Raw genomic sequence first — 27,800 nt, 5'->3', positions numbered from 1 at the left:
CTACACATCCATCTCTCTCTCTCTCTACACATCCATCTCTCTCTCTCTCTCTACACATCCATCTCTCTCTCTCTCTACACATCCATCTCTCTCTCTCTCTACACATCCATCTCTCTCTCTCTACACATCCATCTCTCTCTCTCTCTACACATCCATCTCTCTCTCTCTCTACACATCCATCTCTCTCTCTCTCTACACATCCATCTCTCTCTCTCTCTACACATCCATCTCTCTCTCTCTCTACACATCCATCTCTCTCTCTCTCTACACATCCATCTCTCTCTCTCTACACATCCATCTCTCTCTCTCTCTTCACATCCATCTCTCTCTCTCTCTTCACATCCATCTCTCTCTCTCTCTACACATCCATCTCTCTCTCTCTCTACACATCCATCTCTCTCTCTCTCTTCACATCCATCTCTCTCTCTCTCTTCACATCCATCTCTCTCTCTCTCTACACATCCATCTCTCTCTCTCTCTACACATCCATCTCTCTCTCTCTACACATCCATCTCTCTCTCTCTACACATCCATCTCTCTCTCTCTCTACATACAGAACAAGCATATTATTAACCAGCAGAAGTAGATGTGAGTAAAAGTAAGATTTTACAATATTTATAGAGGAAGAGAGGGTGCCCGGGGGGCTAGATGGTGCTTTTAACAATATAGGTTTAGGAATACATGTTTGTGTTCCTGACCCTTTAGTGTTCCTTTAAACTCCACACGCTCAAAACACATTATGACAAATCAACACAAAGTCATACAATATACATTAAGGTTAAAAATAAAACATGGATTTGCGGAATCCAATCATACATAGAATATGCTCACTCCATGTGATACAAGCAGCTGGCACAAAATCCTCCAGTGACATAAATTAAATAACGTTAAGAAAAACAAAAAACAAACAAAACAAAAAAACAGGAAATATTGTAATTCACATTAAAAATAGATCTCACATACATCATTATGCACTAGCAAACACTTTGCACAGGACCTGAATGCAAAATATCAGTGATAAAAATACATAAAAAAAAAAATAAAGCCATTCTCTAAAAACACCAGACTGGACACTGCTCAGTTTGTAGGGATGATTTTTTTTTTTTTTTATTATTCTCTCTCTCTCTCTCTTTTTTCCCTCATACTAAGTTGCAGGTGGATTTAGTAGCACTTAAAATAATGCAAATGCCAATCAATGGAATCAAACCAAGTGTGCATATTCTTATTTTGATTTAACTCCACATAAAATAATTTCTGAAATTCTAAACTAAATTTTTTTTCAAATTGTTCCTTACATGTTTTTAATAGGTTTTAATTTAAGGACATGTTTTTAATGGGGTTATTTAAGGTCAGGCCTGTTTAATGCGTAGGGCCTCAGGAAAGGAGAGCACAGCATTACTACCACTATCAAATCACAGACAGCTCAGTTTGCGTCAAGGTTTGAGTCAAGGTCTCCCACTCAGTAAGAAATTATTATTTTTTTTTTTTTTTAAAAGGAGGGAATTGGGTACACACCCAGAACATGAATTTCTCAGCAGTGGTCTACCACTCAGATCCTAAGAACTCATGGAAACACATCACCCCAGGGATATTGGTAATAGAGCTCTTTGAAATAGTTATCTTGCACCTCTGTCGTGGGTCTCATCTCAGGATGAAAAATATCGGGATCCCACATTGTATGCCAGCCTCTGCCATCATTAAATGGAACAGAGGTGAAATGGCAAATTCTAAGCCTCAGGATTCTTTATTGGAATTCCAGAGATGAGCTCCTATCATCACGAGGGGAACAATAAGAATGGGGGCTCAGCTAATATTTACTTAACGAGTATATATAGATGAACTGCAAGTGTGTCAGAGTGCGACGATCATTAATAATGAAGAACAGGTTTGTGCAATACAACCCTTACTCATTTGTGGATTTATGCAGCTGCTTGGTCACACAGTGTGTGCGTCTCTGCCTTCACTACTTGTAGAACAAATTTAGTGAACATCAATGTATTTGTGAATTCATTAATAGTTGCTATAGCATAAATTGAGCAGACAGGGGGGCGGGGCCTGACCGTCTAACTGAGCGGACGCATGGGACAAGAGCTCCTTATGAATCTCGACATAATCGGTGTAAATTACAAGAAAACAAGAAAATACGACTCTGGAGCACACCGAGGGGTGTCATGGATACCCTGAGCATTGATGGGGGCAACTTAGAGACACTCTGACGCAGAGATCTGATCCAGCAAACTTGAGGCCTAGCGCGGTCTCGGCTGGGAGTGACGGCCGACCTCCTTAGCAGAGCTGTGCAGGCTGAGCTGCGGCGGAACCCTGTACCCCCCCCCCCCCCTTTGGACCGGTGGGGGTTATCCCGGTCCCCACCTCTACTGCTGCCGAAACTCACCAGCTTCCTACCACAGGAATTCTTCTCCACTATCACACAGCGATTGCCTCAAGGTGGGGAGCAAGATGGCGGATGTAAGGGTCTCGGAGACGCGAGGCCAGGCACCACGTCAAATTGACTCACCTGACACGAGCAACACCCTCTCAGACCGTCTGGAGGCAGTTCTCAACCGCTGGTGGGCTGCCCTGGAGAAGAGGACAAACCAAGCGACTCCCGACGTGGTTCCCCAGGCGGAAACAGAACGAAGGTGCAAGGTGAGATCGGAGAAGCCCCTCACAAGCGAACCGATGCTGAAACAGAAAGCGCACCTCACTCCACGCCTTCTAGGGACTAAGGCTACCAGGCGACCGACCCCTAAGCAACAAAGGCAGAAACGCATGCCGTACAGTGCCTTCTACATTCACCCGGCTGGGAAGGATTTGGCCTACAACGGAACCCGAGGTCGTGGCATCTTGGCGCCGGCTCCAACGCAGGCCAGTGGCAGGAGAGAAGCGTGGCTAGGCCCTTGTAACCTGCGCACCAGTGTAAGCAGCGCAGGGAGAAATGGAGCAGAGAAACCCAGATTGGACTTGGACTCTCGCCTGTGGCCCGCATGTGGTATTGGGTGACACTGTATGGCGGTCTCTACGGGCTAAGATGATATCATCTTGCCCAAATAAGCTCATTATGCCTATTCTCTGTACCCCCTATTTCACAGTCTGTGGGGTAGGACTATGTGTTCCTTTTTTTCTTTTAGTTCTTCTTTTCTGTCCCTCATTTGTTATCTCATGTGGGTGCCGTTTTAGGAAAATCAGAAAATGGGGTAGAGAGAGAAATACCTGCCTAATCAGTGATGCATATAGCATGTCGGCTTCTGCCGCAACATAAGCGACTTTAAACTAACCAAGCATGGTCAGAAAGTTCATTATTATTATTTAGCACTATCTTAAGTTTTCTCTTACTGAAGCTACGAGTAAACAGAAGTGTGCTTCTGCTTTAATGCCAGGCCTGCGAATTACAGCAAAGATGCAGTACTTAATACGATGTCCTTAGCTAGTTAGGCAATGTATAATCATATCCAACCACAACTATACACGCTAGAGCCACTGTATATTATAATGTGTAACCATTTAACCACAGACAGACAAAGGAAATGTAACCAGTCTAGCAAGAGGGGAATAGTCTAATAGCCTAATCTTGTTCCTATAATCTATGCATAAGCCATGTATTCTCCTTTGTCTCTCCTCCACCTATTTTTTCATGACACACGCTTTCTGTTTATATGCACCAAAGCGGATCTGTACTACTGTAAGAGAGAGTATATTTAAAGCGACCTCTCTACATTTGGCCTGTGTGCCTGTCCATACAGAATACTATGCAGCTTGACACACACTTAAGCGTAACTAAACCTGAAATATTCAATACTAGCCTAGCACGCCTAACGTGAAATGCTAATGATACACACGAGGTTGTTTTCCTGTCCTTTTCAAAAGGGGGGAAAAAATTGTGTTGTTTAACCCAACGCTGGCAGCAACTGATAACTATTGAAAAGCTATCTTCCTGTATTTTAACCTGATGTTTGACAGAATCTCGATCTATAAATGTCTACACAGCATGATTTCAGCTTGTTCAAATATATATATAAAAATAGTGCACTGTATAACCATACCCTGATGCTCTTAATGTTATGTACTCCTTGTTTTGAAATATGCAAGTGGATTGCCTTTAGGGTACCACATGCCAGTATGTTACCCTCAAATGCACTGCAAAAATAAAGAATTAAAAAAAAAAAAAAAAAAAAAAAAAAAATTGAGCAGACACTGGCAGAAACGGAGTAAATGACAAACAGAGAGAGAGGCGGAGGGGCTATAAGCAAAGGAAAATAGATTGAGTAAACACTGGGCACGACTGGCAGACTGTTAAAAGTAGAGGAGAGAGGAGACAGATTATCCTTAGAGCAAAACAAAAAGGCAAGGTAGCTTATTAGTGCTGCCACCTAGTGGTACAGTTAACACAATCGTAAGTGGAAATTAGTCTGAAATTCCACAAAAGCAAGGTTACAGTTGTGTAAATTGAGGGGCCCTTCGGCCAGCTGCTTGGACTGAGAATCTCCCATGGAAGTCCTAACCAGCAAGTTATCTGGAGGCCAGAGGCCTACAAGCAGTCATCCAGACATAAAGCACTTGTCAGTGATTAGTGTCACAGCAGGAGGAGTTCACTGTGCAATCACATTCTAGAATTCGGCATTCTAGAATATTTCCTGTGTTACTTAGAATATCAGAGAGCCAAGTTGATATCAACAGCTAGATTATGGCACATCTGTCTGATTTCTTGCTCACACTCTATTAATGGTGCACTAAGTCCATACTTACATGCCAGAGCTCTGCACAGATGTGCCGGGGCCTTCCAGCAGCTGCACGGATTCTGCCTGGGAATGAGTTGAGTGTAATATGACCTCAGGGACGGAGGAAGGATCAAGAAGTTTGGGAAAGAGGCAAAAGGCAGGGGAGGCTTAGGAGCCCCAGTTACTACAGCCTGTACTGTTTGGTCATGCCTAACGTGTTCACATTTCCTGCAGTTACACGGTGTGCTCACACACAGCTTCAATCTCGTCAGTCGTACCTGCAATACGATACAAGACAGAGTGTTACACAGCAGCAAGTACACTTGCGACTGTTATGGATTTAAAAATAGTCAACGATAAATACAGTGTGTTTGGTAAAAAAAATAATAATACAAAGACAGACCTTAGTTTAGAGAACAACAACAACAACAATATTGTCAAATTAGAATACGAACGAACGTTTTAGTTGATGAACTTAACATCTTGCGAGTCCAGAGTTTGTAGAGCGTTTATTAAAACAGAAAGATGATACAAACTGCATTTCAATATATCCAGTGATGGGGTGGAGAAGAAGCCAAAACGGTGCAAATATAGGTTCCTACCACCATAACAACTTCTAAAAGCAGAAGTGGTTATGGTGGTGGGGGCAACCTTTTATTTAACTATTTACATCACTCCATACATTAAAATAAAGAAAGAGATAAATAGATAGAAACTATTCTATAAAAAGATGTACCATAAAACTCCCACTAAACTCAGGCAGAGCAGGACATCTACATATCAGGAGTCCCCTGAGATTAAGCCTCTACTCTGTCAATCCCATGAATTTAGAAAAATAATGCAATGATTCCATTGCCCATGCATGCTTGATACATACCATATACTCGAGTATAAGCCGACCCGAATATAAGCTGAGGCCCCTAATTTTACCCCAAAAAACTGGGAAAACGTATTGACTCGAGTATAAGACTAGGGTGGGAAATGCAGCAGCTACTGGTAAATTTCTAAATAAAATTAGATCCTAAAAAAATTATATTAATTGAATATTTATTTACAGTGTGTGTGCGTATGAATGCAGTGTGCGGATGAGTGCAGTGCGTGTATGAGTGCAGTGCGTGAGTGCAGTGTGTGTGTGTATGAGTGCAGTGTGTGTGTGCAGTGCGTGTATGAGTGCAGTGCGTGTGTGTATGTGTGAGTGAGTGCAGTGTGTGTGCGTATATATTAATTGAATATTTATTTTCAGTGTGTGTATATAATGAATGCAGTGTGTGTGTATGAGTGCAGTGTGTATGTATGAGTGCAGTGTGTATGAGTGCAGTGTGTGTGTGAGTGCAGTGTGTGTGTGAGTGCAGTGTGTGCGTGAGTGCAGTGTGTGCGTGAGTGCAGTGTGTGTGTATGAATGCAGTGTGTGTATGAATGCAGTGTGTGTATGAATGCAGTGTGTGTATGAGTGCAGTGTGTGTATGAGTGCAGTGTGTGTGAGTGCAGTGTGTGTGAGTGCAGTGTGTGTATATGAATGAAGTGTGAGTGTGTGATGCAGTGTGTGTTTGTGTATGTGTTGGTGGGGGTGGGCATTTGATATATTATTATTTTTTTTTTATATTATTATTTTTTTATTATTATTCATTATTTAATTATTATTATTATTATTAATTTTTTTTAATTATCTTTTATTTTTCGTCCCCCCTCCCTGCTTGCTAGCTGGCCAGGGAGGGGGGCTCCTTCCCCGGTGGTCCAGTGTCATTGGTAGTTCAGTGGGGGGAGAGGGGTGCTGGCAGAGCTGTACTTACCTTTCCTGCAGCTCCTGTCAGCTCTCTCCTCCTCCGCGCGGTCTGTGCAGCTCCCTCTGTCAGCTCCCAGTGTAAGTCTCGCGAGAGCCGCGGCTCTCGCGAGACTTACACTGGGAGCTGACCGAGGTGCTGAACGGACGGCGCGGAGGAGGAGAGAGCTGACAGGAGCTGCAGGAAAGGTAAGTACAGCTCTGCCAGCCCCCCTCTCCCCCCAGTCTGTATTATGGCAATGCAAATTGCCATAATACAGACTATGACTCGAGTATAAGCCGAGTTGGGGTTTTTTAACACAAAAAATGTGCTAAAAAACTCGGCTTATACTCGAGTATATACGGTACATTAACAATTTAATTACTTACCCTGGTTGTGATGCGGTGGATGATAGAGATGCATCATCGCAGCATTTTCCCGATGTGTGCTAACCCTTCCATGTCCAAGTCTAACCCTTTCATCGCACCCAGGCGGAGATCTTTCACAGAACTGGATTCCAGGGGATGGACAGGAATGGCTTGGGTGGTATAAAAGAGGAAGCTGTGCAGGTGCAGTTGATCTTTTCTTTCGATGACTCCTGCTTGGAGGTTCAGTCCTAGGTCCCTTTAAGGAAGAAGTTCCTTCAGGATCATCTGCACCTTGTATGGATGAATGAGAGAGTTGAGTGGAGTGACTAGGTCTCATAGCCTCCTCAGTCCGAGGATCAAGACAAACTCTTGATGATGGAGTCCTGGGTTCTTTGTGATTCAAAAGGGATCTTGACTCTCCAATATTCTCTTTTGTAGTTCTATGGTCCCGTTTAAATCCTGGATCTGTCCTTAACTCTCCCCTAGGTGGTCTGTGCTTCCGCCTAGGTCTGTGGGGGTTAATGTGGGAAACATTGGGCTGAGGTCGTCTATAGTGGTGATGCCGGTGTTGGTGAAAATGAACATGGCTGGCATAGGAGCTCTGGGGAGAAAGCATAGTATTAAACCCTGGGAGTTCTCCCTGAGGTAGAATAATTGAAGGAAGTGCTGGTGGAGACGAATCCCCCTGGTTGCTCTGGGAGCTGTGGCAAGAAGACGAGGAAGAGCCTTGCAAACAGCGTAGACTGATATCTGTACAGTTCTCACTGGAGGAACATTGCCCTGAGCTACTGTCACTGCCTGTGTCATCAGGCAAGTACCCACTGGAAACTTGATATTGTGGAGTAATTACCACATTACAGTCTGGAGCACGGCGGGACGGGCGAGGCACTGGCAATTCCCAGGTATATCCAGGGTCCAAGTAGTAAGGAGAGCGAGACAGGAATATGCCATTGTTGTGGTGAGGAGGTACCACTGGTATCATTGGCGTTCCAAGAGGTGGCAAATGATGTTGAAAATGTGCCGTACCCGGGAACTGCCTCCATAAATTTGGCTGTGAAGAAGTTCTGACAGCCGAGGGACGTGGTTGGGTGTCATTTTCTACAGTAAAAAAAATAGAACAGCATTGATGAAAACACACAGAAATATAAATTTTTGCAAAGAGACTCACACAAAGATTACTGAAAAACAACCAGGGATTTTTATCTTTTGCTGGCAAACTAACCTCCTTACATAGTTTAAGCTGGCTGTATCATTGTCAAAATCTTTGTGATCAATTAAACTATTAAAACTAATTAAGTAGCTACTCCAATGTAAAGGGACAATATGAACACCATGACCATCACAAAATATTTAGTGAGCAACAGACAATGTGTCGCATATCTTTCCCATGTCAGAAAACTGCACTAGATACAAAGAGGATGCTTTGAAAAATTGTAGTATCCCTGCAACCTTATCATGCGACAGATCAGAGCTCAAAGAAAAAAGGTATTTGCAAATGAAGATACAGAGTTTTGGCCCTCTGCTAGATAACCAGGGATTAAGCTACAGTGAAGAAGGAGAGAACCGTAACATATTAATATCATTACACAATTGAACCTTAAACTTACCCAGTATATTATGCATACAGAGAGGACAGGTGTGGTTTTGTTTCAGCCAAGTATCTACACAATCCAAGTGGTACTCATGGCAACAAGGCAAAATACGCAAGTCCTAAGGAGGCAAAAAAAAATGTAAGCATACAGAATGGATATTAAAACTGTGGCTTTTACATGGATTTATGGGTGTGCAAGTATGTAATTGGCAAATAGGAGATCTGTATTAAGGGTGGAGAATCAACACAGTAAAGGACGATACTATATTTAAAAGAAGAAAAACTACCACAACAAGAGGACATAGTCTTAAAATTACAGGGGCAAAGGTTTAAAAATATCAGGAAGGATTACTTTACTGAGAGGGTAGTGGATGCATGCAGTGGTGTATTTCCCATGAGGCTAACAAGGCGGCACTTTTAAGGAAGGGGGAGGAGGGGCCGCAAAAAAATAATGCTGTTAGCCTCTCTCATGGGGGGGCCCAAGAGCTGGCCAGCTGGCCACCTCAGGGCTCCCCACGGCTTTGAAATGCTCTCATGGCGGCCGGGGCAGGGGCACGAGGGATCCCTCTGAGCTCTTCCTGCTCAGCTCCCTTGCGTGCCCCGCAGTGATGCTCGTAGCCGGGATATGACGTCACCGGGCTTCTGGCATCAGTGAGCAGCGCACGAGGGAGCTGAGCAGGAGGATTACAGCTCCCTAACTGCAAGAACTATATGCCTGCACGCCCTGCCACCCACCCAACCCAGCAGCCAGCCACCAACCCAGTCAGCCTAGCAGCCAGTCACCAGACCAGCAGCCAGCCACCAGCCATCTCCACTGGACCCCAGGGAAGACTCAACTCCAGCTCTCCCAAAGGTATGGAGGCTGGGTGGATTAAAATTAATATTTTAAAATTATCTATAATACTTTGTAAGTGTGTGAATGTGTCAGTATCAAGGTGTCTATCAGTGAATGTGTGTATGTGTCTATGTCTGTCACTGTGTGTCCGAGTGAGTGAAGTGGTAGAGTTTAACACAGTAAAGAAGTTTAAGCATGCGTGGGATAGGCATACGGCTATCTTAGCTATAAGATAAGGCCAGGAACTAATGAAAGTATTTAGAAAACTGGGCAGACTAGATGGGCCGAATGGTTCTTGTCTGCCGTCACATTCTATGTTTCTATTAGCACATTTAAGGGTGTCCTCTACTAAAATAATAAATCAGAAGTGCACCCTTTTCTGTGACTGCTACAGTAATGACTACCAAGACAGGGAGAAGTAAAGAATAAATCAATAAAGCAAAGGTTAAGCCGATACATTTCCCCCTCCGCTTGAGAATTTATTTAAAAAAAAAAAAAATATTGTGCAACTGAATTGGAACATTAAGCAAAACAATCAGCCAGAATGATATGATTTCCCATTAAAGGGACACTATAGTCACCTGAACAATTTTAGCTTAATGAAGCAGTTTTGGTGTATAGAACATGCCCCTGCAGCCTCATTGTTCAATCCTCTGCCATTTAGGAGTTAAATCCCTTTGTTTATGAACCCTAAATCACACCTACCTGCATGTGACTTGCAAAGCCTTCCATAAACACTTCCTGTAAAGAGAGCCCTATTTAGGCTTTTATTGCAAGTTCTGTTTAATTAAGATTTTCTTATCCCCTGTTATGTTAATAGCTTGCTAGACCCTGCAAGAGCCTCCTGTATGTGATTAAAGTTCAATTTAGAGATTGAGATACAATTATTTAAGGTAAATTACATCTGTTTGAAAGTGAAATCTGTTTTTTTTTTTCATGCAAGCTCTGTCAATCATAGCCAGGGGAGGTGTGGCTAGGGCTGCATAAACAGAAACAAAGTGATTTAACTCCTAAATGACAGTGAATTGAGCAGTGAAATTGCAGGGGAATGATCTATACACTAAAACTGCTTTATTTAGCTAAAGTAATTTAGGTGACTATAGTGTTGCTTTAAGGATTTAAGTCCAAAGAACTTTGTTACACCATGGATACACCAGAGAGTCCTTCAAGTTAGAAGTTACCTGCCCATCTGCAAATTCTTCCAGGCAGACTGCACACACAGGCACAGAGCTACTGGTGCTGGCTGTTTCCAACCGTCCACTTCGTGCAGCGTTTAATCGCTGGTCCCGAGAAACCCGTGACTGATACTTTCTAGTACCAAGACGGCTGATGGCCTGTAAAGTTTGCTGCTGTACAGAGTCCTGTAGAGAAACACACACACAAAAAACACCAAACAGAGATGAATGAGACTTCAATTGGTTAAAATGAAAAGAAGGTACCAAAAACATTTTAATAGAGGCAGGTACATGTGATTTACAGGTGTAAAACCTATGGACTCCTATGGTAACTTTTTACTCTCTTAACTTGATCAGTGGATCCATTCTCCACTGCACTCTCACCATCCTGTCACTTGGGTCCTATCTTCCACGCTGCCCTTGCTAGTGTGTTTTTATACCCCACCTCCTCTAAATTGTAAGCTTGTTCGAGTAGAATCCTCATCAACCTATTGTTCCTGTCAAACTTTGTAACAGTTTGTCTCATTTGTTGTTAAAGTCCATTTAATAATAATGTTACGTGCTACAGAAAAAGCTGGCACTATATAAAGGTCAATAATAACCATAATCACTTATCCAAAAGGAAAGAGTGATTTGTGCACAATGGGTAAAACAAAACATGCAAGTATTTTGTGAGGGAAAAAAAAACAAGTTTAGAAATGAATAAACAAAAAGTAAAGAATAGGGGGGCGGAGCCAGCAAGGCAACGGAGCGGTCGCAACTTTCGGAGCTCCAGCTCTAACTTGCCCTAACATAGCTTCTATGGTGGAACCCAAAACCCAAAGACCCCTCAAAACTTGCCTACAACCGGCTGACAAGTTATGGGCCGCAAAACGAAGAAGGCTAAAGCGGACAGAAGCTCCCAAGGGAGAGACATTGGAGATATGCTGCGGAACTCGCAGCAGGCCGCGTGGTCCAAAATGGCGCCGGCCGACGACCTCACCTCCTACTCCTCGGAGAACTTCACACCGGACCTCCTGGAGGGACCACCTTACAGGGCCATGTCAGACTGCAAAACGGCTCCACAGAGGACTGGGGACCCGGTCACCGCAGACCAAATGAAAAAAATGTTGGCGGATCTCCGCAAGGACCTAGCAACTGATATGGCGGGTATAAAGAGGCCATAGCAGGGGCCACATCTAAAATCTCCCAGCTGGAGGCCCACTCTACCACCCAAGACACCAGGATATCAAAGGTGGAAAAGCAAGTGGCAGACTTGGCACGGCAGCAACTAGCTACTTCAGACAGGCTAGACGCTATGGAGGATCAGAGGCGGCGGTATAATCTGAAAGTCGGGGGATACCAGACTCGGTCGACACCGCCGACTTACCCCACTTTATGCGGCGCTTCATCGGAGGCCTGCTCCCACCAAAGCAAGCTAAGTCCCTGAAGCTGGATGGTATGTTCCGGTTACCTAAACCGGCCAGAGCGCCGGCAACAGCGACGGCCGACCTCATCCTCAGACTCAAAACATTATCAGCCAAGGCCGCACTACTAACGGCTCTGCGGGGTAAAACTCCCTTTCAATTCGAGGGCTCCTCCATTACAGTTTTCCCAGACCTCACCAAGAGCACACTTACCTGGAGGAAATCGCTGCAGCCTCTTCTGCAACACCTTAGAGCCAAAGATATCCCTTATAGATGGGGCACACCGCGAGTTGTGATATTTCAACAAAACGGGACTACCCATAGAGCACAGGGATATAAGGAGCTGGAAGCACACCTACAATCAACGGGCATTTTGCAGGCCCCACCGATGAGCGGAACGGGACTGTCCCAGTTGAACCCGGCCACCATTCGGGAATTTACCCCGAGAGGGCAACGAGGAGCCTCATCAAATGGTTCACTCACCTGAGAGACTCATGGGGACTTGTGTATTCCACCACTTCAAAAAAACATGCTTACCACAGTTAGAGAATGTTTTCGTTTTATCTGTATTACTGTTCTCCTTTATTTACGTTTGTTTTTGTTTTTTTTCCCCTTATTTTACTTTTCATTTCCTTTACTAATGTGCAACTGGTACTACAAATGCAAAGCCTAATAGCCTTCTAGATGACCGACCAAACTGTACCATAAGTGAGAAAATTACACACATATAGAGAGGACGCACTGATACTTGTTTAATGGCGGCCTGCTTTCCGCACGGTCGAGTAACCACCGCCGCTCACAAAACACTATTAACCCCCCCCTTCCTTCTGGGGAACCAACATTACACTGCCAAACACGTAGTCAAGTAGAAGGAAGTATAACCCCATCGTAGGTAACATTACACTAACTCCCCATTCTTACCATACCCATAAGGGGCTTCACATCTGAGTTCACCTAACTTTGGATAGTATAATGTACTAATAATATAAAATGTGCTATGTTTTTCTTTGAATACCAACTATTGTTTAATATTGTTGACTGCTGCGTTAGCAATTGCTGTTGGGGCATTGCTCACCTACTAAACGCACAACTAAATAAATAATTAAAAAAAAAAGTAAAGAATAACCCACTACAATGAGATTATACTAATAAGCAAGTGGAACATAGGGAGTAAAAAGGAAGTACAAAAGGCAACCAACATACACTCTCCATCAGAAGAGATGATAGTGTATACACACACACACACAAACTGAGCCAAGGATGAAGTGCTCTAGAGAGCACGAAACGCGTCAGGCTGTTACAGGTTGTGTTGCCATAACTTACATTTTGTGAGATTGTGTACCTACCTATCATACTTTTTTTTTTTTTTTTTTTTTTTATGTGTGGTAAATAAGTTAATTTTTAAGTACACCTGAAGCAGAGAGGATGACCTTTTTGTAGCATGTCCAGTGTTAACAGGCTGGCCCAAACAGTTAAACTAAATGAAGGTATTTCGCAGAACTGGGGGCTGGGATTTGTAATGAGAGATCAAAGTAAGTGTTAGGATTTTTGAGACTCCGATAAATGCAAGAAGAGAGCATGCCTCCTAAACAGATTTACTACTGACGCATAGTATCCATCAGAATTTATACATTTAACAAAAGTGACACCGATACACATATCTTATTTGCTCAAACCAAAGAATAAATTATATTTTGAACAAGTTTAAGGATGTTCAGACTGAAGAAATATTTACAGAAGGCGGTTTAAAGAAAACAACTGAAATGTATCAGAAAAAGAGAGAGGGCCAATCACTCGTCAGACAAAACAGTTTTTACAGTGCAGTCAAAATATATCAGTCAAGACTTCCCCACTGCACTTCTCAAGGAAAAATAAAAAATAAAAAAAAGATAATAGAAAAATGATTAGAACATGCCCATTACTTGTTTGAAAATGTGGATATTTTGCCTAAAGTCTTCAAACAAAATATCAAGGCAGCACTTAAAACTATATCCATCTCTGATTGTAAGCAGTTTTAAGCACCTATGAAACCATCTTGAAATTCCTTAGCCTGCACATTTTAAAAAAGTTGACACAGACTAAACTTTACCAACAAATTATAAGAACTGTGAAAACCAATCAGGTGCCTTACGGCAGGGCTTAGCAAATCCTGCTAACCAAGACAGCCCAGAAATTGTAGTTGGCACGGGTAATGTTTTCCATCCAGTCAGGAGAGATAAAAAGATCTCCCGTGACAGATGTTCGATCTTGCTTGCATGCAGTGTACCTGTGTGAGATATAGCCGTCCCTTACTGCTCTCCCCAGTGTGTTTCTCTCATCACAGTGATTAACACACAAGACCTCATGCCCGCAGTCTACTCTATGCTTAATACATTACTAAACCTCGAAAAAATGCATTACAGGTCACTGCTTTGGGACAATGGCCACTTTCTTGCCTCTGTTCATAGGCATGAGCAAGGAATGTGCTGGGTGTGTCCAGACACACCCCAATGCAGGGCCAAATTGTCCTCCCTGCTCCCATTTCGGTTTCTTTGGGCACTATTGTATGAGCTTGGGCTAGCCAGTTACATATTAAGACTATTTATGTATACACCTAGTTATTAGTGCAAAAATAAATAAATAATTTTTATTTTTTTTTAAATTGCATTATGTACCTAATATTTAACTTTGTATTTTATTTTTCATGTAATCTGCTGCATACCCCTATGTGCCTCTTAAAGTATTCTAGAATTCAGGCCATACAGAAAATTATTCCACAGTGGAGAGCCACAGTAATGCAGCTCACACATAGTAGGATGCATGCTCCTTTACATTCATAGTTTACACTATATATTGTGAACACAAATTCTAAAACAAACAAAAAAAATAAAATGTTTTAATCTCGTCTGTGTCACTAAATTAAAGGTGATCATTTATCACTTCCTTTTAGTGGGTACACATAGATTAAATATGTAAGCATGCTTGAGTAGGAGACTCAAAACAATTTCCAGTTAATGTATGTTTTGTTGTATAAAGCAGAACATAAGCAATGTATACATACAAAAAAATTTTGTAGGTTACATTTTCCTTGACCGAGAACAGGGGAATGCTTCACAAATTTTTATCCCACTTAAAATTTGCCGTACTACTCACACAATATTCATTCACGACTCATTGCCAGTATGACTCTAGATGTATACAGCATACACACTGTCCTCTCTATATCTATTTTGCCTTTATGTCAGACGACTAAAAATTTACAAACTCTAAAAGTAAAAATAGTAAAGAAACACTGTATTTTAGAAGGGGGGTAATTACCTGCGGTGGCCTTTGCTTGCAGCGGACTCTGACAACGGAATACAGCACAATGACCGAGACTGTCCCAACCACGGTGAGCAGAATCCAGACATCATGATCTAGCTGTAAGGTAAGAATGGAATCATCAAATCTCAGCTCAGTTGTCCATCATTAGCTAAACCCTTAATGGTCCTCTCTCCCACCAATAAAGTAGATTTTTAAACCCTGCCTCACCCACTTGGGCTGCTCCGCAACCTCAATCCTCACATGGGCCTCCCTGTTTTTGTTCACAACATCCATCAACTGCTCAGCATCCTTGCCCCAGATTAGAACAACAGGTTGATTTAATCCAGCTGGCTGCTGTAACTGGAATAGGAAAAAGGACAATTTGTTTTAATATATTTTCCAAAGATATTGCCTTCCAAGAGTACAACAAGGTTAAAGAGATAGTCTATTGATGCTCCCGTCACAAAATGATGGACAAAAATATTACATTTTCAGGAAATGTTTATTTGCCAAGATTTGGCAAGTAGCTCTACAATGTAATGAATGGTTTCCCTGTTCATTAAAACTCTAGTTTATGGGCTATTTTACATGACATCTTCATTATGTGGCTCTTTTTATGCCATATAATTACTACATTACATAACATTTTTTAATAGAAAACTACAGTTGCGCAGTTATAAAAATTTGTATGGGCCTCATAGAACGATTTTGTGCTCTCCAACTGTAACCACTCTATCTCCACATATAAATTATACATTAACAAATGACTCCTCTCAAGCCCTGCTGATTTAAATGTAAATACATAAAGAACATCGCTTGTTCCATCTTAGATGTATAGGAGACACAAAGTAACCTGAAGGGACACATTCCATTGACCCATGTGTAGATAGTGAAGGTTTTTTTTCCCCTGACAAAAGAAAGACTCGAAAGCACCAAAAGCACTCCAAACATTTTTTATAAATTAACCTTGTTACACCCTCTGGCTTTCAAGCAGTCAACAGGTCATGTTACTTCCTGGTTTGGTTAGCTCAGAGGAGCAAAACTCCAGAGGAAGCAATTGCTCAGAGCACCTGCCTTGCAAAAAATTCTCATTGAGCTGCATAGGAAAGTCTGTGATTGGGCAGCCACAGAAAGTCTGGGCCGGTTTAGAAGAGGTGGGGTTATAAAGACTTCAAACAAGAGATATGCAGCTTTTGCAAGCTAGTTTTAGATAAAAAATGCATAATGCATAATGCATGTTACTTATTTTATTTGGGCAGTGGAGTGTTCCTTTAATAGGGGATCCATCCTGAGAACCATTGATCAATTCTTTGCACCCTCCAACTGCAACTTATCTTTACGGAGTCAGCTTGGAGATTGTTCTCAAAGTATGCTATTTGGCACAGTACTCTGTTGTAAACCAAATAAAACTTGGCCTTTAGCAAAAATACTTCTTACCAGAACAATTGTGCAGAACTGTGCTAAAATACTTTTTGACTTCACATGTGTGGAACACAAATGTCTCCAAGGTTGGAAAAGAGCGTGCCGTAGACAGGAAGATAAGAGTCTATACAAACACATGCAGAACTCTGTGTTATTGGCTGTACCTGGTTCTTGGCATCTCGATCGTTGCTAATATCAAACAGTATTGCATGTGCTCCCCTCTCACCTGCCAATCGAGCCTATGAAACGAGAAAGAGGAAAACAGTATAATAAAATTACTTGCAAGTTGTATTGGCAATACTAAATAAATCTAAAGTTTGATTTTGCCACTCAATAAAAAGAAAATGTGCTAAACAATATACAATTTGTTTTTTACCCCAAAACATAGTTCTGTTATTTTCTTTTTCCGCAAGTAGGGTAAATGGGCCCTCACTACCATTGATGCTTTCATAATCACAACATGTTTTGCACAAAAGTCTAAACGCCAATTATTCTTAACCCTTGAGCAATGCGTTAAGGGCAATTCTGGCAAATTGTACTGCAACTTATCTTTACACGATCCCCTTTCTCAATTAGTTATCCTGCACAATGTGTAATGTTTTATGTCTTTGCTTTTTAGCGATCGGTCATGACAGAGTAACTTCTATTTTACACGTCCATATTCAATATATAAATTAATCAGAAATACTGAGGCTATATTAAACACTTACCCTCTCCCAAAACACCATGATAATGCACAAATTTATAGAAATACAGCAAACCTACAAGGAACAGAAGCTGTATAGAACTACAATATTAAACACTCATATATGTACACCAACAGCTTCTGTTTCTTGTAGGTTTGCTGTGTCTTCGTATATTGGTGCATCGTTTTGTTCATTTCAACATTGCAAATTCTTGGAAAAATCAACCAATTCATTACATGTGAACACTTTTGGCGTGTGGTACACATTTTCTATGCCATCATTCATGATGATGCCTGGAACTACAAAGAAATTGCTTTTTAAAATGTATTTTTAAATCTAGCTTTAGTGTTTGTATTTAGTTTGATATTGATCTATATCTACATACAAACTACTGTGCAAAATCTTTTAAGCCTGTGAGAAAATGTAAGGTTACAATGCTTTCAAATTTCAAACTTTAATTTAACAGTGTGAACACTTCGGCTTCAGAGCAGCAACAATTCTTCTAGGTACACTTGCACTCAGTTTTCTAAGGAACTCAACAGGTAGGTTATTCCATAAATCCTTGAGAACTAACCACCATTCTTCTGTGAATTTAGGCAGACTCAGTTGCTGCTTATTCTTCATGTAAACCCAGACAGATGTGGAGATCACTGTTATGTGATCATACCATTACTCCATGTTCTTTTTTTATGCTGATGACTTTGGCCATTTAGTGTCATTGTCATGCTTCAGAATAAATCTGGGGACAATCATGTTGGTGTTGTATGATGGAAAGGTACCTGCATATTTCAAATTTTGACTTATCAGTTCAGAGCACCTGCTATTGCTTTTCTGCAACCCAATTCCTGTGTTTTCATGCATAGTTTAATTGCTTGGCCTTGTTTCCACATTAAAAGTAAGACTTTCTGGCCACATGATGTCCTTGAAAATCACTGCTGACCAGACTTCTCCAGGCAGTAGGTGGGTTATCAGGCACCTACAGGTTTCTGCCAATTCTGAGCTGCTGGTCATCTTCAGATTGTGAAGGGAAGCAAGCATGACGAATCTTTCATCTCCTGCACCAACAAACCATTCCATCTACAATCCTCAATGTTGCCAATTTCTTTTGGAAACCACTGTCTGCCATGGCGTTTCTGTGTCTTGTTGCTGTGCTCAGTCTTGCTGTGGTATATAACTTTTGACATTAAACGGTCTTCAGCAAGTTAAGCTTGTTAGCAGTTTGGCTGTTTTTAACACAGTTTTAGTCCTCCTATACAGTTGTTTCTGTGTAAATTCATTAATGTTTTTAAAACGTCATCTCACTCAAAACTACCAACTTTCCTTTAGCCCTCCTTTCTACTCACTTTCTTCTAACCATGATTCCCTAGAGGACTCCTCTTCTTTACCTTTTTATCATTCCTTAGTTGTCTTCTCATACTTGTATATAATTTCCCAGTTACCTTAGCCCAATTTTCCCACAACGTCCCTACCTGCACTCCTAAATTCTCTGGCAGCATACATCGAGCAAGAAGGGGCCTTTTAAGACTATTAAGACTTTCTCGATAAACACTGAAGTATCCCAGACCTGAAACTAATGGAACCCTTTCCTTGTTATTGATCAATTCCCCAATCGTCATATACATATACTATGCCCATTTGACAGATAGCTAGCACTTAAAGACAATGTTGTTGACACTTCACAGTTTTCCATAAATGATTGTTGTGACATTTTATTTATTGATCTATTGATAAAATTTGCCTGACTGAATGTAGATACTATGAAAGCCTGTAAGTATACCGGTTTCTATGAAAAAGACCAAAACAAAAACCCAAAAAAACATACATATTAAATTGATTGCCACTGGCACTTGTTTGGTTTAATTGTTTAATCAAGCACTTGACTTTATGCCTACAAACCACCTGACCTTATGGAATAGTACCTAGAAGAATTGATTAGTCTCCCGTTTTGAAGGCAAAATGGTGGTCACACCAAATATTGATTTAAATTATTATTTTTCTTTGATTCACTCATTTTGTTAATTTGTTAATTTATAAAAAATAAAATAAACTATTGACATTTCAATTCTTTAGAGCACTTACTTTACTGATTTTTGGAACACCTGCCTAAAACTTCTGAACAGCAATGTATATTCATAATACAAATGACAAGAGACATTACTATTGCTATTATTATATAGAGTATTGCAGCTGTTGTCCTAATATTGAAATGTACATGAATCTTTGTCCACAAATAATGCCCTGTACATTTGTATACATAAATCCATGCTTGCATACATCACATACAGATGACAGAAGACAGAAGCAGATGAGTCCCTTTGAATTCCCCCAAATTACATTCCAGTGCTTCAGGTGCAAGGTTAGAGGTTAACTGCCAGCTGTGTGTTCAAAGGCTTAATGCAAAAGTACCCAGAGAGAGATTAATTCACACAGGGGGCTGGGTATACTGCCTCCGACTTCGCACTGTACAGGACTACAAGAACTGTCACATTTGGCACATCAACATTATAAATACATATATATGTATTTTTACCATTAGAGTGTTCCTTAAAGGAACGCTGTAGGCACTATATAAATTTCATCATAACAAGGGCTCATTCGTACCTCCTGTTCTATCCCACAAAAATCTATATATTTTTTAAAAGTTAGAATGCTTCAAGCTATGCCTCCAAGCCCAATGGGTAGGAGAGTCAGGGCTGTTATCTCTCATATCATAACATACAGTGACATCACTCGCGTGTGCGCACAGTCATCACGGTCAGCCACGGTCATTGTATTCAATGATTCACTACCGCAAGATGAAATCAGCCAAGGAGGAAGCACATCAGGACTGTAGCGTTAGGAATACAGATATGTATTCCTAACCCTACAGAGTTTCTTTAGGTTTGTGTGTTGGACGAGAACTAACAGACTTATTGTTCTCTTTACTACTTAAAGAATTCTCCTGCATTCCTCTAGCGTGGAAAGAAGATTACAGTCAACTACAGCCACTAATGTACACTAATATTTCTAGAATATCCCTTTACTAGTGAACATAGCTAAGGCCTTACATTACCTTATTTGCCAGTGATAAACATGGCTGAGGGTCTCGATCTGGGGTCTCCAGTTTGACAATTGAGATGAATCCTGGTTTTGCTTGATCGTCCTCACTGGTATTACATAAAGAGAGTGGGTGAAACTGCAGAGACAAAAAAACAACAACAACACACAGATCTATTAGGGCAAGGTCACATTTTCATTGCCTGTACAAGTAAACGTTCTATTTATAAGCGCTGGTAGCGTGGCAAAGATCAGAAAGTTTTTTTTGCCATTACTTTTCTTTATAGATTATGCTTTACACTTTTACAGTATTGAAATGACATTAATGAGACATCTCTGCACTATACAGTAAATGCAAATAATAATGTCAAAAACTTATCTTCAACAATGCATTAAAATCCCACCAAGCATCAGTCAGCTCAATTAGAACAATAATCACATTAAACAATATTGTTATACCAACACAAGTGTTAAAGGGACACTTCAAACACCATATGGTACTGCTAATCTATGGGTGCAATCCATATAGCTCTCAGTTTGACAAAATGAAAAGGAGGATTGTCTGGCACCATAGACCCACCCCTTCAGCTGCAGACATCATTAGTGAAGTTTTATGACTTTTGTCCAAATATTTGCTCATGCCGTTCATTGAGGATAAAAGTGAATCCAGCCGCACGTAATGCATTCTTATTCTGAACACATTTTCATGCTGTAGTTTCCAGTAAACAGGGTTGTTCGAACCTAAACTAGTGTTTTAACCAAACACTGTTTCATGGTTGGTGTCACATTGCTGGCACTGCCGACCCCCCATTTAAAACAAAAAGAGATAAAAGAATAATTTCACTTGTGATCCTGCGCCAAAACTGAACAACTCAATCCCCCTTCCGCGACATCACACTCTCTCAATTAAGGGTAGGGAAGTCCCAGATGCATGGCTGAGGGAGGATTTGTAGCTGAAAAGAACGTGGGGTATGCTACTATTGGTCTAAATCTTGCTAGCATTCAAGGCATATTAACAAGAGATATATTCTCAGACTTAAAGGGATACTATAGTGCCAGGAATAAAAAGCTGTATTCCTGGCACTATCGCTCCCCATGGCTACCCCCCTCCCTCGCTCCCTCTCCCACCTGGGTAAATATTTATTTACTTACCTTATCCCAGCGCTGATCTCCCTCTGTGCTGGGTTGACACTCCGCCCTCTCCTACGTTCTGCGACAAGGAGACGCTAATGTGCAGGCGCTGCAAATGCTGCGCGTACACGCATTAGACCTACCCATAGGAAAGCATTGAATCAATGCTTTCCTATGGAAATAAATCTGCCGCTGGATGTCTTCATGCAGATTACGGACCAAAGGTCCATTTCAATCCAGGAAGCCCTCTAGTGGCTGTTTGGTAGACCGCCACTAGAGGCCGACTTAGAGCTTCAGTGTAAATACTGCAGTTTCTCTGGAACTGCAATGTTATACATTGCAGCACTAAATGCAAAAGGGACATTGCACCCAGACCACTTCAATGAGCTTAAGTGGTCTGGGTGCCTACAGTTTCCCTTTAACATTTAGCAGCCTGGAGCACTTCTTCTAGGAGGCTAATGGTGCTGCAGTAGGTGGAGGTACACCACCGGCAGCAAAATCGAATATCTCTGCATGTGCAGCGTTTCTTATTGAAATGCTGCACATAACCACTTTAAAGTACTAAAGTATTTGTGGTGCTTGTAACCCTCCAAGTGCAATCTTTGTTACAGGATATTACAGCACTTAAGTTGTTCACTAAACTGAGAAAATTGGATAAGTGACAAAGAATTGCCATTTTAGACCAAAACAAATCACAAAAAATAAAAATGGAGAGATTTTTTCCATTTCAGCTAGCTTTGCCAACCATTTCTATTATCAATTCTCCACCAGCATGATTAGTGAATCACCACAATTAGATTCCCCGCCCGATGGCCAAGGGAACATATGGTTACCAAACAGCTGGCATTGTCTCCATATTTGTTTAACCTCATAGAAGGAAGCAAATGCAGGTGTTATTAATTGAAGGAAAAAAAAACTGGCAGGGAGATCAAAACAGAAAAGTGTGTTACATTATTTCAGCTTGTACTTTAAAGTTAATGTAATTTATATTAAAAAATAAAAATAATTTTGGTGTTTTGCCAAATGATAAAAGAACAGACCCATTTAGAGACAGTGCACTAAAGTACTATTGGTAGGAATATTAAAGACTAATATATTCAGTGAATATATAAAATAAAATCTGTATGCTTGCCAATGTTTTTTTTGTTAATATAAAGTAAAAACATCTTTACAGGGACACTATAGGTACCAGAATAACTACAGCTTAATGTATTTGTGCTCATGAGTAGAATCATTCCATTCAGGCTTTTTGCCTGAATTTACATTACAGCCTAGGGATAACTCAACTGGCCACTAGAGGCTAATAGAGATGCACAGTACTGCCATTCAGTGTCTCCACCCTCTGCATGCAGACACTGAACCTTACTCAGAGATCAGAAATGCATGGAGTCAATTAATCTCTATGAGGAGGTACTGATTGGACACGGCTGTGTTTGATTTGTATTGGCTCTGCCCCGATCTGCCTCCTTAACAGTCTTAGCCAATCCTATGGGAAATCATTGTGATTGGCTCAAAGAATCACTTCTGATTAGTTCAGCAGACAGTTCAGTGGCAGAGGCAGCAGCTGCAGACTTGAATACAAGTAAAATGTTACTATATTTAGGGGGCAAAGAAGGGGTGGGGGGGACCAGTAGGGCTAGATGGTGTTTTTAACACTATAGGTTTAGGAATACATGTTTGTGTTCCTGACCCTATAACCTTAATTATATTTGAGAATGGCCCATTCAGTCTAGGTCTAAAATATATGAAAAAAATATTTTATTCATGTAGGTAGTTTGGTCACTGCGGCAGCACCTTTCATGCAAAATGCAGGTCTCGGGTGTGCCCCCAATCCTTTCTCTGTACACAGTATATTTGGAATTCAGACCAGATTCCTTTGGGGTTAAGCACCCTGCCCAGGCACCCCAACTTCAGAGGCCCCTTTAGAGGTGGCCACAGGTGTGTATATATAGGAGGAGTTTTCAATAGTCAGGTCACTTTTATTATTTTCTCCATTCAACACACATATCATCTGCAATAGTGAGTATACTCATTCTAGCACCAACACTTTAATTGTTTAGCTTTAACACTGTTTTTAATTGCTTTCATCACTCTATTCTTGTATACTCACTTTGCTCTTACAAGGATTTAATAATACACTTTATTTTTAACACTAGTACTATTTAATTTGTCCCCCACATTTTAGCATAGGACCCACCAACATTGGGGTACTTTGAAAGCAGTGGTGGGCTTAACATCATATGGCCATATGGTGGAACTAAATCCCCATATTTATTCTTAGATAGGCAATTTAGAAGCCTTCTTCGTGTTGTATTTTTTGTAGTCTGAGTGCGCCGCAATTATTTTTTTCATGTATGTAGTTTGGTCACTGCAGCAGCACCTTTCATGCAAAATGCAGGTCTCGGGTGTGCCCCCAATCCTTTCTCTGTACATAGGTCTAAAATATAATCACAGATCTCCATGTGGGAGAGACTATGATGGGACATGGCTAGCAAAGAAGGAACGATGTCAGCTTGTGCATCAAATGGATACATAATTTCATACAGCCGAGCACGGAAAATAAACAAGCGTGGGCTATAACGTACACTCGCAGCAGTGATTTTCGTATGGCTGGGGTCCCCAAAATGCACGACAGTCCTCTTTAACGGTTTCATTGTGGTCCATTGGCCAGATACATTATATGGTGCAGTGCCATAAAAGAGTTAAGAAAGAGGTCTGTGCCAAAAGAGGTAAAACCGCTCATTGGAGTCTGCTTTTTGTAGATTTTATGATATCACCAACCAGTCATTGAGCTGGCAAACAGACACCCGGCTTGATTTGTCCTTTGCAGTGCCAGCTCTGGCATCATCACAAGTTTAGATGTAGCAAGCCAATATAGAGGAACCATCACTTGGTCCTACCGACGTGCTTTTTAGCTGCAATAGCCAGGTATGCGGCATTTAAAAGAGTTCAATAAAACTATTTTTTTGTAAAGGTTATTGCACAATTAAAATAAATTCACACTGAATTTACATTTCCTTCCTTCACCTTTGAGATCTACTTCTAAGGTATGGTGTTCACTTATTCTAAAACATTATAGTTATCTTTTATTACCTTTGTGTTATTTATTTATAAAATATTTTACCAGGATGGATACATTGAGATTCCTCGTTTTCAAGTATGTCCTGGGTCTTTGTCCACAAAACATTGCATTGTTACAATAGGATACAATATTACAAAAACACAATATACTATATATATATATACACACACACACACACACACACACACACACACACACATATATATATATATACACACATACACACACACACACACACACTGGTTTTGGGTAAAGTTTTGAAGAGATTTTTTTCAATGTGAAGGTCAAAGGATAGATTGGGATTTAGCAACATACCTACAAATTTAAAAGAGCAGACTGCTGTCAGTGTGCGATTTGAATTTGTTCTGATACACACAGTTGTTGATTTTGTAGTTTACGTAATTTAGATACAGTTCCAAAGATCATTGTAACGGTTTTGTCAGTGTTTAGGAAGAGTTTGCTATCCGCTATCCACTTTTCTACCGCTGGGAATTGGTTTTGGAGCACAGCCTCAAGATGCAGTAGCTTGGGTTTACTAGCGTAGATTACAGTGTCGTCTGCATACATGTGTACAGTTGAGGATTTAAAGACGTTAAGCAGATCATTTATAAATAATGTGAATAGCAGGGGGCAGAGTATGGAGCCTTGGGGAACACCACACGTTACTGCAAGAGGGAGGGAAGCACTATCAGAAATGGCCACATATTGCAATCTGTCTGAAACATACGATCAAAACCAGGTTAGCGGACGATCACCAACGCCTGAGTTTTTAATGCCGTGGCCTACTGTGTCAAAGGCATTGGCAAAATCAAGGAAAATAGATCCAGTTAAGTCTCCTTGTTCCATGCCAATTTGGACGTCATTGCAAATGTTTAAGAGGGCAGTCGAAGTTAAGTGATTTGGACGAATGCCTGATTGATCAGGGGTCAGATAATTTGATCGTTGATAATATTCACATAGTTGCATGTGGACGCATTTTTCCAAGATTTTTGACAATACAGGGGGCAATGATATCTGGTGATAGTTAGATACCAAAGTATTGTCACCACTTTTATGGATAGGTACATTTTTTGCAGTCTTCCAAAGAACTGAGCTTCAGCAACATTAGGGGGATTAGATCTGGTCCACACTGGTTTTTTATTTTTAAAAAATTAAAATGTTTATTAACGACACTAACAGGCACAGGTCTAAAATTGAATTTCTCTATATGAGGATTTTGAAGATTTGGCAGAGCCTGATCTTTATTTGTGGTCTGAAATGAGTGTAATTTGTTATCTTAGCACATCCAACAAAATAATTCTTAAAGGCATTTGCTGCATCTAGGGGGTGTTGCAGTGTTTGGTTGTCCTTTTTGACAGTGGGGGATTGGGAGTGGATTATGGGGGTTTGTATGCTATTTATGACTTTCCAGAAGTTTCTTGGGTTTGATAGGTTGTTCAAATTTTCACGGAAATATTGGGCCTTTGCCATATGTGTGAACTACTTTATAAGTCCCCTTTCTAACCTACATATAAGCAGAAGTAATCATATTCTACACACTGGGACTCTGTGGTGTTCCAAATTATAGGCATTGGGGGCGACAAACATGGTGGTTTCCATTCATTTGTTTATATTTGCGGTCATGTCATCGATGCCAGCTTGAAGACTACTACTATCTATCGTCAACTAGTATGAGTGTTTACTGAAACTGGGCTTATGTGGTCTACACACAGCATTAACTTAGTTTAGATATCTAGATCATGTTAAAGGGACACTCCAAGCACCATAACAACTTATGCTGTTTAAATATGTTATGGCCCCCTTTTACCTTGCACACATTTGCTCATTACCGTAGAACCTTTTTTTTTTTCAGACATCAACCCAAGCCTTTTGCCCAGATACAAAAAGATTCTATACTTCCTCATATTCCTTGTACATTCCTCTTTTTTATTTAATGAATATAATTTTAATGCACTACTGGAAAATCAACATTTAAAATGGAGAATCAGGGTGGCACTACTTGAGTTACGACAGAATAGAAAACCAAGATCAAACAGTTTGCACCAGAACTAAAAATAGACACACAAGCAAAAAGAAATAAAAAATCTAAAACACTATATTCCACAGTTGGCCTATCTTCTGTTTAAACCAGAGAAAGAAAGAAAAAAAATGAAATATGAAACATGAAAAATAAGGATGAAAAAAAAAAACACAAGGACACAAAGACTGCAGGCAGAAAGGAGAAAAGAAAAAAAATATATGAATAAATAGAGCTGAGATTTTAGCTCTCCCTCTCTGCAGTGCCCGGCCTCCCTCTCTTTCCATCTACTATTAACTGTCGGCCCTTTTAGTGCTGTTTGAACTCTTTGCAGAGCAGAGTTAAAGATTACAGGCAGTGTGTGTCTTGGCAGGAAGCCCAAATTCTTACACACCCGTGCCACATTCTCACAGAAGCCAACATGCTGATAAAAAAAGAGGATCATGGGCAGCCGCAAACCCAAAAGCCTAGGGAGGATCCTCACCCTGTCAGCTCTCTTTAAAAAAAAATCTGAGTTTTAATTTAAATTTATTTTTTATATAAATACACCCCCCCCCCCCCCCCTACACCATGCATGGTGGGCAAGTAAAACTGGAACAGTACTATGTCAGGTTTAACTAATCCGGTTAACTGGGGTGGGGGGCAGGGAGGGGGGACATGATCTTCAATCACATTTTTCTACTTTGCAAGCAATTCCTTATCCCGTGGTCTTTCACTCAATAACCCTTACCATAGAAGAGCTAAAATGGCATTACACGATTCCAGAACATGCGTGCTACACAACACTATTTCAAATCATGTTGATGTATCCTTTTCGGGGATTTTTGACTCAGGATTTAGCACAGCTTTTTACATTTTTAACATGTTCACTTTAATCAACTTTACTGAGTAAAGATGGGTAGACCGTACTCACATCACTATAAAGTAACCCATAGTTACTTTCAGGACTATAGGTTTCCTTGAAACATGCATACATTATAAACCCTTTTATAATTTTCTAAATGTATGTATTTTTCAGTATGACAGCCACTGGAGGCGTGTTCTGACAAATGTAAGCATTGCTTTTCCTCTGTACATTTGCAGCAGCTGCGCACCACATTAAGATGTTGTGGTTTTGGTGCTTAGAGTGTCCCTTTAACTATAAGTTGCTAATGTACAGCATTTGGGTCCCTCTCAAAAAGAACCCCTTTCCTAAGTGGAAGTTCCACGGAAAACCTTCCTATGCAATAGGCAGTGATTTGTTTAATGAAGAGATACAGCATTTGCAACAGTACGGCCAAGTTTGAAACAAATC

At 40.8% G+C, this 27,800-nt stretch overlaps 1 protein-coding gene across 1 annotated transcript in view; it reads right to left on the bottom strand.

Annotated features, from left to right (window-relative positions):
* RNF43 (ring finger protein 43) overlaps positions 1 to 27,800 on the bottom strand; it is a 65,958-nt gene that overhangs the window by 12,738 nt on the left and 25,420 nt on the right. The window contains exons 2-9 of the mRNA XM_063450070.1: positions 20,293 to 20,415; positions 16,719 to 16,793; positions 15,361 to 15,492; positions 15,148 to 15,249; positions 10,451 to 10,630; positions 8,451 to 8,553; positions 6,865 to 7,941; positions 4,744 to 4,993 (exon numbers count right to left, since the gene is read on the bottom strand). Coding sequence (XP_063306140.1) covers positions 4,950 to 4,993; positions 6,865 to 7,941; positions 8,451 to 8,553; positions 10,451 to 10,630; positions 15,148 to 15,249; positions 15,361 to 15,492; positions 16,719 to 16,793; positions 20,293 to 20,415 — 1,836 coding nt within the window. The 3' untranslated portion in view covers positions 4,744 to 4,949. The remainder of the gene's footprint in view (positions 1 to 4,743; positions 4,994 to 6,864; positions 7,942 to 8,450; positions 8,554 to 10,450; positions 10,631 to 15,147; positions 15,250 to 15,360; positions 15,493 to 16,718; positions 16,794 to 20,292; positions 20,416 to 27,800) is intronic.

The sequence above is a fragment of the Pelobates fuscus genome, chromosome 1, assembly GCF_036172605.1.
Source record: "Pelobates fuscus isolate aPelFus1 chromosome 1, aPelFus1.pri, whole genome shotgun sequence".
NCBI classification, from domain to species: domain Eukaryota; kingdom Metazoa; phylum Chordata; class Amphibia; order Anura; family Pelobatidae; genus Pelobates; species Pelobates fuscus.
The sequence above is the reverse complement of the archived record's forward strand: the minus strand, read 5'-3'. Positions and strand labels throughout refer to the sequence as shown.